The following is a 13,117-nucleotide window of genomic DNA, read 5'->3' as shown; positions in this document are numbered from 1 at the left end:
GCCTGGCCTGGTTTCAAGTCTACTGGTTCAATACCCGGAGCTATTATACATTTCCCAAAGATTTCACACATTTGATGATAGCATCATTACTTGGACAGGGGACGGTAGTGGATCGACTATTGGAGGAGGGAGGAGATATCAATGCTCGATCCACAATATATGGCTCCGCATTAAACATAGCAGCTGTCAAGGAGGACGAGGGTGTGACCAGAAAACTACTGCAAAAGAACGTCAAAGCCTATCTCTGTGGGAAGGAGTATAACATCTTGCATGTGAGGAGGCCTCTCAGTTTGAAATGAGTAGTTCATAACTAATAAATGAACCTTGTTCTGCAGACGGTATGTGAATTTTCAGTGTTCAGAGGGATCTATAGCTGATCCAGAACTTGTTTTCCCGTTCCAGAAGGCAAGTAGAAGCGCCGGATGATGGCTCCGTATGCTGTCGTGTTACTGACACCAGGGTCTTAGGAACCATAGAAAGTAAGCGAACTGCATTGGGAATGTTGGGAAACCATCATGGCTAACTCAGGATTACCGCTTGAGTGTAGAGTGTAAGTTAACAGATCCAATACCAGTGGATAGGAGAATAAAGTTTGCTGACTTTCGGGGAGATACAGGAGGTAGGGGACCCCATAAATGGCCCGGATGACAAAGGCGACAGCTAATTCCCGAGTTGAGGATACTGTAGCTTGTGCGTAACAGGGTCAACCGAATTAAAGCGACGAGGCAATTGCTGACCCCCGGCTCGCTGAGTGTTGTAGGAGGTAAGTGAACGGGATCAGCCACGGTTCTAAGACGTGGCAATTGCTGAGCTCTAGCTTGCTGAGTGTTGTAGGAGGTAAGTGAACGGGATCAACCACAGCTCTGGGATAAGGCAATTGCTGACCTCCGGCTCGCTGAGTGTTGTAGTTGGTAAGTGAACGGGACCAGCCATGGTCCTGGGGAGAGCCAATTGCTGACCGCCGGCTCGCTGAGTGTTGTAGAAGGTAAGTGAGCGGGATCAACCACGGTTCTGGGATGAGCCAATTGCTGACCTCCGGCTCGCTGAGTGTTGTAGTTGGTAAGTGAACGGGATCAACCACGGTTCTGGGATGAGCCAATTGCTGACCTCCGGCTCGCTGAGTGTTGTAGTGGGTAAGTGAACGGGATCAACCACGGTTCTAGGATGAGCCAATTGCTGACCTCCGGCTCGCTGAGTGTTGTAGTGGGTAAGTGAACGGGATCAACCACGGCTCTGGGATAAGGCAATTGCTGACCTCTAGCTCGCTGAGTGTTGTAGAAGGTAAGTGAGCGGGATCAACCACGATTTTTGTGCGAGACAGCTGCTGATACTTGTTCGGCACCTGCCTTCTTGCTTCCTCCAGGCTGTAAGTGGACCTTCATGCCTGTCATGTGTTGTTCCTACTTTACTGATATATCTCTCCCGTCGTTACAGACTGTATGTAACCGACAACCGTTAAGATTCTCGTTAATGCTACTGATTCCAGACTAATTTCGCTCTTACTTCCAACAACAGAAGGTACACACTATGAATCCCCATACCGTACCTATTCATGCGCTAACCAATTACTATTTGCACATCTTAGTTTGTATGCAAAGTTCCATCCTCTCTTCTGACAGTTTTTACTGATACCTACCTGGCAATACGTTACAGCTCGTTAGTAAAATCACTTTTTCCCTCTTCCTACTTCCCCCACTAACCCGGAGCGCGCCTCACAATCATTTGGGCGCCATAGAAAGTGAGTAATATGATTTGACTACTGCCAACCCCATTCTCATAGGATATCTATTAACCTTTCTCGTAGCATGTGAGTCGTTCTGGCCCACCATCTCCACCCTCCCCACACATCATTTTTGACCCCGCCGTAGTTTTGCATCCAGGACACACTAGATCCGCACACCCCGCCCCCGCAGGGCACGACCTCCTAATGATCAAGCGCCAGTCTAGAGAGCGGTGAGTATCATGTCCTTTCCTCTAGCGGATACTTAAATGTCTTACTAACTGTGTAAAGGACGAGACGTCTATAATGGGTGTTGGTTGGAGGCCCCTCGTTCTTCACTGCGTTTTACTGGCTCGCAGCCATACCGCCTTTCTTTACGCTCCCTACTGCTTTCTATTGTCGAGATTCGTTTTAATAAGGGGTGCACTATCTGTATTAGATGTAGGAATTTGGAGGAGCCGTTTGCAGGTTATTTATGGTGTTTCCGTCCTAGTTGTTTTTTATTATGCACTGCCTTCAAGGAAATCTTGCGATCGTCTGATACCGCCATTACCCCACGTCCTCGACAAAACATTACTCCTCTTCCCTTGCCCGCTGTGATACGAGCAGACCCCCACCGCCCTCCAGAAACGCGGCAACCCCAAAAGGCGAGCGGAACGACGGAAGGAAACTTTACATGCAAAACACCTGAATAAGCAAGAACACCAACTAGGAAGAAAGTTACAGTAAAACAGCGCCCACGCCCGAGGTCTCGAGTAGGGCCTTGCCAGCCCACTTTAATGCACGACTTAACTCTTTCCACGTTGTTCTCGCACGGCAGACATCGCCATGCTTCCATATCAATATTTTACTCTCCATCCCAATCTAGAATAACAATGCCACAAAAATGCCATTCTTTCCATAACATTCTAACCAAAAACAAAACACCCCATGATACAAGTAACATTGGGAGTATTCCGGCCATATCTCAAACTGCCCTCCAAGTGATCCTTACTTACCGAAGATCGAATCCGCAAAAAAAAAAAAAAGGGGGGGGGGGATATATATACATCCTCATTTGTAAAAGTTCTCATATCATACCCTTCAGCGTAAACCCCCCCGGCCCCTGAGAGCGCTCTGCTACCCCTCCAATAATTCAACAAAACAAAATCGTGATGATAGTCCACAAACACTCCCCACGGAGGCATATCTAAAAAACAGGAATCTAGCAGGATGTCCTTATTCTCTTGTTGTCGATTTGTATACCGGTAGTTCTCGAGGCATGATACAAGGGAAGGTTATGAGAACCTCGCGAATGCGGCTGTACAGTATGATACGGGTACAGTACAGCACGGTGGAGCGCCGAAAGGGCTTGTCAATCGTGATACAAAAAGTACTAGCACTGCTCTATCATATTATTATCATACCTGGTTATATTAAACAAGCTCAACTTGCAACAAATACACCCTAGCAACCCTCTAATATTATTCCAAATTTAGTTAAATCCCCCTTCCTAAACTTCCCCTAACTCGTACACTCAGAAAAAGCAATATCGTACAACGCGCTGTAATACCGTAGTTAGCAAGTAGAAGTAGGGTACAAGTACTGCACAAAATTGCCCAAATAAGTTAGAAAGCACCAATGTACTTAAGATAGTACACAGAACTCGACAACCCCAGCCGCGTCCAGCAAAATCCCGCGATTGCAAGATACACACTCCCTCCCTCCCTCCCTCCCTCCTTTCGTCCCGATTTCATACCCTGTACTCAACTCCACTCCACTTAAACATGCACCACAACGTAGCAGCTATCTTACCATGCAGCGGTTGCAGGAGATACGAGTACAGCTGACGTGCTCCATCACCACTTTCATTCTCTCCTCTTTCCCTTTTTTCTCCGCACAGCATGACACCCCTCCCCCCCGTACTCAAATACAGTACAGTGCTATAGCAAGGAGAACCTCAATTGATTAATCGCGGATTGGAATTGATAAGATTTAGGTGGGATATCTCGTGCTGTAATTTACGCTTCCTATGTCCCCATGGCATCCTACGTACAAGCACAGTACAGTACACCCCCGGTCTGTATTCCCTTCCGCCACGGTGCAGAAGAGGGAATCTGCCGCGTCGTGCTCATGGCTTGGGATGCCCTTGTTCGGATTGCTTATATTTAACACGCGGTAAGTTAGTAGAATTGGGCCTGGGGTCTGAGGGATACGTTTTCGAACCAAATATACGGCCACTTATAACATGCTCAGGAATAAAGCCCATGCTCGGAAATCATGTTTCTTTTATCTTTTATTAAAGCTAAAAACCGCGCAAGCCATGTAAATAAGTACGCGTAGCCAACTCTTGCTGTTTAAAAATCACAGCACCAATCCGGAAGCAAATGGTTCGAGCGAGCGTGATATGGCGAACCTAGCCCCGGAGAGAGATATAATAGCAAGCAAGGCATGATATCAACCCAGACTTCCCAAGCCCACCCCCAATCCATCCATCCATCCACCAGTTACCTAGTATCGTACTACAAAAAAAAACCCACAATCTCCTCTACCGCCCTTTTGCCGCCGTCGCATTGCTAGCCTCTAAACAACAACAACAATCCATCCCCAGTCAGCCCTCCATCCCCCTCCCTGCGAGAGAAATCTCAAAAACGTACCTCTTCTCGTAGCATCCTCCAAAAGTGCCGTATCCACCGCTCCAGCCGGTAAGTGCACGTACCTGACGACGCTCCCACGAATAAACACGTTCCGCACGGCGGCCAGGTGCGGGTACTTGGCCTCCTCGAGGACCATGATGTCGTCCAGCTTGATGTTCAGGAACTGGTCGACGGATTTGAGCGTGCCGCGGATGGACAGGTCGTTCTTTAGCTCGATGGTTACTTCGTGGTCTACGAGGGTTTTGAAGAAGCTGTTGGTTGATCGGTTGGTTGGTTGGTTAGTTGATTAGTTGGGGCGTGGGGCAAATGGCAGGAAGAGGGAAAGGAGGGGGGGATATGCCTGAAGAATAGCATATTCGGTCGGGTATCGGTAGTGGTAGTTAGCAGTAGGTGTAATAATCGCTGGCGGAGTTGATTCTAGTTGATCGGTCTTGCTGCGCTGAGCTAGTTCTCATGGAATGTTGTCTAGTGGTAGGGTAACCAGCAATCCCTACCCCCCCCACCAACCTAATCTATGAAGTGATACTCAACAAACGGCAACTTATCGCAGAGCCGCAGCGGGGCCCAAGGAAAAATTAAGCAAAACCGAGTGATCAGGCAAGCGTTCCCCTCAGTTGCGTCGACAGCCTCAACTTAGTCTAACTCAACCTGAGCCGATCTAGAATAGCACAAGGCGCTCCAGTGTTCCCACTTACGAGTCTCATGACAACGTTACAAACCCTCAGCTCACTTCGACCAAATTCGCAAGCTGGCTGGAGGCCTAACTTGATCCCTCCCGCATACACAGAGTAACATTGCATCACGTATATCCACGCTTTCAGACTTTATTTTCATAATATTATCACAACGCAATCAAATTTTGGGTTGGACCAAAGGGAAAAAAAAGGAATAGATAAAAATTTCCCCGATGCAAGTAATTCTCAAAACGACCATCCCAATCATAACGAAAACCGAACCTTTTGTGTGAAGAGAACAAGAAAGAAGGGAAAAGGGAAAAAAAACAGCAACGAAAAAAAGACTCAAGAACCAAACGAATGGAGTGAAATAATAAAGTAGCCTCTGTATCACGCTTCCAAGGAAAGTCGCGGGAAAAATCCCTTTACAATTCCATACCGACAAAGATCCACCGATCGCTTGTTACTTCTTCATCTACTACCGATGAGGTGGTTGACGAAACGCTGGAAAAGCTGCCACTGCGGGCGTTGGTTGAGGAGTAACTTGACGGCGGTGTAGGAGGGAAAACGATTGGGGCCATTGCCTGAGGACTTGGAGTGCTATCCAGCTGTAACCAATGAGAAAGGGTGATGAGCTCGAAACCAACCCATCCAAGATCGCGGATAAGTGAATCTGGGAATGGCGATCAATTAATTAGACAAACACTGATCGACGAACACAAAAGTAAATGAAACATACGAATCCTATCCGTCTTGCGATCCAAGCAAATAACCAGACGATCACAGCTGAAACATTCGCTGGCCAATTCGATAAGAGCGATCAGCCTGTTTCACACCGTTAGGACAAAGCTCCTCAAAGTCCGAAAGCCCGGGGGAAAAAACTCACCCATGCTTCAACTGTGTCCCCTCGACATGCTCAAAGAACAAGAACAAACTCTTCTCAATTCCCTTCTCAGCAACAAACCCTCTAAAGCTTGCACCACCAACATAATCCCACACCTCAATGAACTGCATCTCCTTCGCGTCAACTCCATTGCTGTAATTATTGTTATTTCCGCCGCTATTAACCGAGATCATCGGGACAGGGACACTCTTCGGATTATTCCCTCCACCAAGGAAAATCCGCCTCATGTCTCTACAAAGTAGTCTCTCACACTCCTTTGCGATGATTCTCGATGCCCCCTTACCATGACCAGCGGCGGCGCCATTACGACGACCGCCGTTGGAGTAAGGAGGACTTGTCGGATATCCCGAGGAGACCTCAGGAACGCCACTGCGCCCCTGCAAAAAACAACAAAAAAAACACAATTCAGTGGATGCCAGAGAGAGCAGAGTGATGGGGGAAAAACATACCGTCCGCGCCGGTCGAAGAGTAATGGAACCCTTGAACACCGGTTGAACAAGACTTGGAGGTGGCGTAACAGCTAGCGAGAACCGGGCGAGCAAAGCCCATATGTTGACGGGAATTATTACTGTAATTACTACTGCGATTACTACTTGTCATCGCCATGATCCTTAATATTTCCCAGGTTTCTCTTAGGAATAATAGTTGCGTTGAAAAAGGGGGTGCGAGAGGGGATTGAAGGAAGGGTGGGAGGGTGGAAGGGTGGAAGAGTTGAAAGCGGAGTTGTGAATGTTTGCTTGTCGGAGCGAGCCTTGCCAATCAATGAAGCGCGGGCTGAGTAAGCCAGAAGTGAATGCAGGGAAGAAAGGAGTTGGGGATGGAAGCAAGAGGGAGATAGCGTGTGAGAAAGTGGGCAGCAAAGGAATTTAAGTCGAATGGAAGATGGAAGAAGCTAGCGACCGAAGGCTCGGCTCTTATCAGAAGCACCGGGTTTTAGGATACGTACTGTATCATACTATACACGGTAGCGCCCACAGCATGCAGATATCATAGAAACTCGAGCCACCCTACTTGTATGAGTACCGGTATCATACAATCATACTATCATAACTATAAGAATATTATTACCGGTATACTCGAGCAGAAGGGCCGAATGAAGCAGAAGGCCCGTGGCACCGCATCATTTTGCCCTGCCATATTATCGTCCGCCCAATTTGGACAGCGGAGCTGTCCAAAGCATCTCCCACCCGGTATCATGTTCGAGTAGACCTTCAATACAGACACGATACTCACATCGTACAGGAAATGTTACAAACGAGAGGAAAGCCTCACTGCATGAACGCAGGCGGGGGTCAATTGAAGGCACAGGACAAACACTGATCCAACCAACCGGCCTCGCACCAAAAAAAAGAAAATTTTTTCAATGAATGACGGTGCTTCATATCAACAACTCTTGACTTTCTTTTTCCGTTTTACCATTGCATGGTAAATGATACTATACTACGGTACTCGAGTACGAGTACCGGTACGGTAGTCAACTCTCCCTCATCGAGAAGTTGTGATATTAAGAGCATTAACCCTGCTCCGCTCTGCATTGCTTTGCGTTATGATACTCTGCTTGGTTCATGTTGCCATCCTTCTTGCATGCATAAACCATCCATCCGTCAGCCGTCCACTCATTGCATCTCATTCCATTCACCCAAATATCATCAACACCACCACCACCATACCGCACCAAACAACCGCAATAGACCATCACCATCACAAAATCCCGTTTCCCACATCATGAACTGTTCAAACCCTACCAAGCACCCAATCCCCTCTCTCCATCTCCGGCAAAGCGGAGAAATTAAAACAAAAATACCGGTATCATACCTATATCAAATTCCCGACCAGTGATCCGTAACCCGCATCCAAACACAACCCCACCCCTCCCGCAAGTACCTACCAAAACCAGCCAACCACGTGCTCCCCTCCCCACGAGTGAGCCGCAGGAATTCTTCCCTTCTTTCGCTTCTCCGGTGGGAACGACCAGTTCCTCTCCTGGGGACTCGGTTGAGGATCCAAAGCTGGACCCCACGTGGATACTCGCGAGCACCAGAGAAAAGTCTGGTCACTTTTCAGATCGGGCCAATCGTTCGGGAGCGTTCCAGGATGCCGAGGCCGAGAATTCTGCTCATGGACGAGAGAAGGAAATGGGGGGAAAGGAGGCCCGAATGACGTAATTTGTCTTGTTGCGGGAAGAGTATAGAAAAAGAGCCAGTCAAACCACTTTACCGAGAGTTCAATTTCCTTGTTGATGATCATGATGGTGTCGGAATGGCTGTAGGTGGGGGGACAAGGCCCAGTACGAGTACCGTACTCGAGTGGAGGATTTCTCCCCTGGGGAACGGGGGCCGTACCAAGACTGGACAATTCGGTATGATACTACCGTACTACTCGAGTATAGTAGTCTTGCAAATAAAGCCCGCAGGTACTCACCCTCACGCGGATATACCGCGATAGACGAAGCAAAGTGCCATGCCCACAGCCCACCATCAAATCAGCTTTTCAGACGCCATTCTCTCTGTTGGTATTTACGATATCACTTTTCCCTTCCCCGCAGTTCCGAACTGACGGGTTCCCGCAAGGACCGCAACACAACCCTCCCTACCGGTAATTCACTCCGGAGCCGTAACCCGCCAAAATGAAGGATTACCTACGAGTGCAGCAGTGATAGAGCACAAAAGGCACCACTAGTTCCAGCACAGACATCGAAAGGTGGGTTAGGTCGAGCAAGATATGTATGCTGGACTGGACGTTCATGATAACTCGGATGGGATTCGGGGACAGGGCGTACCAGTGCATTACCGGTAATACGGATAGGCGGTAGGAGGATGACAGGGGGATTGTGCTCGAGTACCGTACTCGAGTACAGTACGAGTACAGCGTGATGGTTGTGATATTTACTTTATTTACAACGATTCAGTCCATCTTCCCTCTAAATGGTAATGATCCCGAATGATCCTTGATGACGATACCTTGTCATGGCACCACGAGCATTTATCTCCGGAAGGGCCTGCAGGCTGGCGGCTGAACTCGCCAAACTTGATTCCCCTTTCCGTTAGCTGCCCCTCCCACCAACCACAACTCGAAATCCAACCAAGCTCATACCAACCAGCCAACCAAGACAACAACAAATGCAACCTCAGCTACCGGTATTCATCTATCTGTACGGGGCTGTCTGAATGTTTCACAGTCCTTGGTAACATAACGCCCGGAGCCTCCCCTCCTCCCCATCTCTGCTTCGCATATATCTTTAGCATATATTCCCCCCCCCTCTTCCTTAGCTCTCCCCTCCACGACAGCGAAAGAAAAACGAGACCCTTACAGTACCGAAAGAAAGAAGGAAGGAAAGAAAAAGGATGGAAAAATCCCTACAATTCCCTTATTACCTCCTCCCCTCCCTCCCCTTCATCTCCCACCTTCTACCTTCCTCCTCCTCGTCCTCCTCCACCCCACGTGGCCACACCCAAACTCTCCAATGTCGCCTCTGCCAAACCCACCTGGCACCCACGACACACATAATAAGCAAAGGCTTTATGGGTCGTCACGGGCGGGCATACCTCCTCAACACCCTGACAACCCCGCACATAACCTACTCGCCACCCACCCCCCGCCCACTAGTTACGGGGATGCACACGGTGTCGGACGTCTCATGCTCGCTATGCGGGACAGTGCTTGGATGGAAGTACCTTGATGCTGAGGACCGGGCACAGAAGTATAAGGTTGGCAAGATGATCCTTGAAAGGAGTAGGGTTGAGAAGGTGAATTGTTGGGATGGGGGGGAGCTTCTGACGGAGAAGGAGGGGGAAGGGGAGGGAGGGATGGAGGTGGAGGTTGATAGTGCTGATGAAGATGAATTGGAGGATTTGTTTCTGGGGGTTTGGACAAAGGAGGGGGCGCTCAAGAGGCGGAAGGCGAAGAGGGAGAGGGCTGAGAGGGAGAGGGAGAGAATTTTGGGAGAGAGGGGGGTGCATGTTTGATCTTCTACAGCCCGGCGGGGTAGAATTTGGGGTGTGTTTACTCGGGGGGTTTCTTAGCACGCTGGAAGGGTTTTATTTATCTATTCCGCCTTTGCTCGAATTTGATGATTTTAATCTTTTAACTATGGCTTTCCGGCAACCCGGAGATTGGCCCGCATTGGCTGATCCTATATACATACACTTCCACCACTTACCTACCACCTGCCTACCTACTCTACCTACCTGCTCTTCCTCATGGCTTTTTACGTTCATATATTTACTTCCTGCACCGTCAGTGTCTTTTTGTTTTACTTTTACCACTGGTATACGTGAGCGCTAATAGTTGATCCATCATGATTATTTGACCCCCACTCACGTATTCGCAAGAACAATAACCTTGCATGGGCGATCATGCTATGGAACTAACCCCCCTCCCCCCACATAACTCACTATATACGTGAACGCAAACTACAGTATTCATTCATCCCACGACCCACACCCACCAACCCAATCAATAATACAGCCGCTCGGAAAAAAACTCTTCATCGCGGAACGGACCTTTCCCATTGCCGGGGATTATGGTGGCCTACGGTAATGCTGGGTGGGTGGGAGTACTCGTACCGGCATTGTGCAATTAAGATCTCCGCGTATGGTGGGGGGGGGGGCATTTCACCGGCAAATCAAATCCAAACCTTCTCCGAAAGACTGTACCACACGTGATGTACACATCTTCTCTTTCTTCCCAACTGTATCAATAAAACACCCTCCGCACGTTTCACACACATGATGCGTTTCCTTCCACTTTTGTACAACAGCGGGTGGATTCGTGTCCGCGTTCTTCTTTTTGTAGTCATGGTCTCCCGGGTTGGGGGGGTAGGGTACTGGTACTCGTCTGTTTTCACTTGTGAGTTGGCTTGTGTATGATACTTGTATGATAGCACAGTATGGCTTGTTCAATAAGGTTTATGGCTGGCCGTGAGGGCCTCTAGTGTACTTGTACTCGCGGCCAAGGTGTGAAACCTTGGGATAACTCTGCATAACGGTATCATACATTCTATGTATAATGTCCATTTCCGACATTGCTTTTATGAATGAATCCTCATGATATCATGGTCTGCACTCCAAGATGGGTTATATATAACCCTACTAACTATCCCTGCGGGACCCGACCATCCGGTAGCACCTTGTAAAGAATGCCCTCTCACTGACGATGCTGTGGTCATCAATCCGTCAGCAAGTTTGTTTACAAAGGATGCACCCCTGGAGAAAGGAAGGAAAAGAAAAAGAAAAAAAAAAAAGGACATACCAAACCCCCAAAAGCCCGATCCCCAACCCCCCGGCGCTCGTCAACATCTTCACAAACCCCCCACCCTCCGAGACAATCCCCCTAGCAAGCACTCCAGCCCCTAGAGCCGTACTCAAAAACACCCAACCGGGTAATAAAGCCTCCTTGAACCCTTCCCCTTCCTTCTCGAACCTGGCAAAATAGCCCCTAACGAACCCCGCGCTCCACAGAATCCTCACGAGCATGTTGACTCCGTTCGCTGCGACCAATCCCCGCGCGCCCCACCCCAGAACCTTCAGGAAAACCCAGCCAACGGCGGCAAAGCCCAGGCTGAAAGCGAACATCCAAGCCGACTGCCCTGCCAGCTCCCGCTCGTTTGCGACGCTCTGCACGAACGCCTCCGTAACGCCGTTGATCGCGAGGAGGGGGATGTAATAGCAGAACGCGGAGAGCGTTTCGCCAGCGTCGCTCGCGGCCGTCCATTGCCGGCTTGCGATCAGTGAGAGCGCGAATGGCGCGAATGGCGCGGCGAGGGAGATGAAGAAGGTGGAGAGGAGGAGGTAGAGCCTTAGGAGTGTTTGGAGGGTTGCTTTTGCGGAGGTTATATCTTCCCTTGAAGGAGTCGCGGTGGAGGAGAGGAGACCCGCGAAGAGGCCGCGGGAGGATTCTTCGATTGGTTGGAAGAGCATGCGTGCTATTAGTGAGCCGTAATTTGAGGATAAGGCGTAGATGCCCTGAACGTGGTTCGTTGTGAAGTAAGTTATTATCAGGGAGTCGCCCTGGGTTAGGAGGTGCTTTAGGGCGGATTGGAGCCACATGCTTGCTGCCAGGGAGGTGAGGGGTTTGTGGAAGTAGGTTAGGTGGTAGCTTGATCTTCCGGACCCAGAGTTAGCAGAGGCCCAAAAGCTGTAGCCCGTGGGTTCTTGAGGATGTGGTTAAAGCTCGGCAAGGCGAGTGACTGGTGGTGAACCTGACCAAGTCCCTCATCAGAAAGATGTATCGAGTTCACCATGTCATCCCTCAAGACCCATCTAATAACGACCGCCTCAAACCAAACCTCTTCTCTGGGCAGCACGAACCCAATTCACCTAATAATTGTCCCCAATATCCAATAAAAGAAAACTCACCTAGGCTCAATCCCCTTCAACCCAACACCCCATCCCTCCGTCCCCCCCTCCCCCAAAAAACACCACATGTAAACCCCCAAAAGTGCAACTGCGTACCCAACCTGCCCAACCGCAAACCCCAAGGGCCCCACTCCCCGCCCCCTCAGCTCCTCCCCAACCACCCCCTTCGCAACCGCAACCGTAACCCCACAGGTCAAAATGCACCTGATTAATGCCGCCGCGCTCTCCGCCGTCGCGCGCGCTTTATACCTCAACCCCAACTGCGCAAGCGCAAAGTATGGCTCCGCCGCCAACTCCACGATGGTCGCGAGAGCGTAGAGACACACGCTCTCATAAAAGAACGGCTGAGAGGCCGTCTCGCTGGATGCAAAGGAATGGGTGTAGAAGAGGGATAGTGTCGCGGCAAAGAGGAGGCCGAGCGGGAGGGTTAGGAGGGAGAGGTTTATGACGGTTTGGTGGTGGGCCGCTGGGGTCCCTTCGATTAGTTTGCTACCAGCCTTGGGGAGCTCGGTGGGGGTAGGGGCGGCGGAGACGGCGGTAGTGGAAGAGGAGGGTTGGCGTTGTAGCGCTGTCCGTAGCGATTCCCGAGAAAAGTATAGAATAGATATCATGAAAAGCTCCAGTTGTACCGAGATACCCAGGAGTGAGGGGGAGAGATACTGTAGTAGGAGTTGGTTCATGAGGAAGGTTAGTAGGCGGGAGGTCACTTGTAGTAAAATTAGGAACTTTACGCCCTCGGCGGACGCGGATAGGAGAGATCGGCGATTCTCCCTCTCATCCCGTGGAGGTGGATGTTTGGGCGGTTTTGAGGGCATTGTTGGGTGGGA

At 49.8% G+C, this 13,117-nt stretch overlaps 1 protein-coding gene; it reads right to left on the bottom strand.

The window, feature by feature from the left end:
* Positions 1-5,145: 5,145 nt before the first annotated feature.
* Positions 5,146-13,105, bottom strand: GSTUM_00005530001 (uncharacterized protein; the record flags this gene model as incomplete). XM_002837674.2 has 6 exons in its annotated part: positions 5,146-5,703; positions 5,770-5,855; positions 5,917-6,311; positions 6,384-6,502; positions 11,249-12,036; positions 12,291-13,105. 6 exons carry the CDS (start codon positions 13,103-13,105, stop codon positions 5,456-5,458), a joined length of 2,451 nt encoding a protein of 816 aa, XP_002837720.1. The 3' UTR covers positions 5,146-5,455.
* Between the last annotated feature and the right edge of the window lie 12 nt (positions 13,106-13,117).

Source organism: Tuber melanosporum, assembly GCF_000151645.1.
Source record: "Tuber melanosporum whole genome shotgun sequence assembly, scaffold_2, strain Mel28".
Taxonomy (NCBI): Eukaryota; Fungi; Ascomycota; class Pezizomycetes; order Pezizales; family Tuberaceae; genus Tuber; species Tuber melanosporum.
This window is presented reverse-complemented; position numbering and strand designations above follow the sequence as displayed.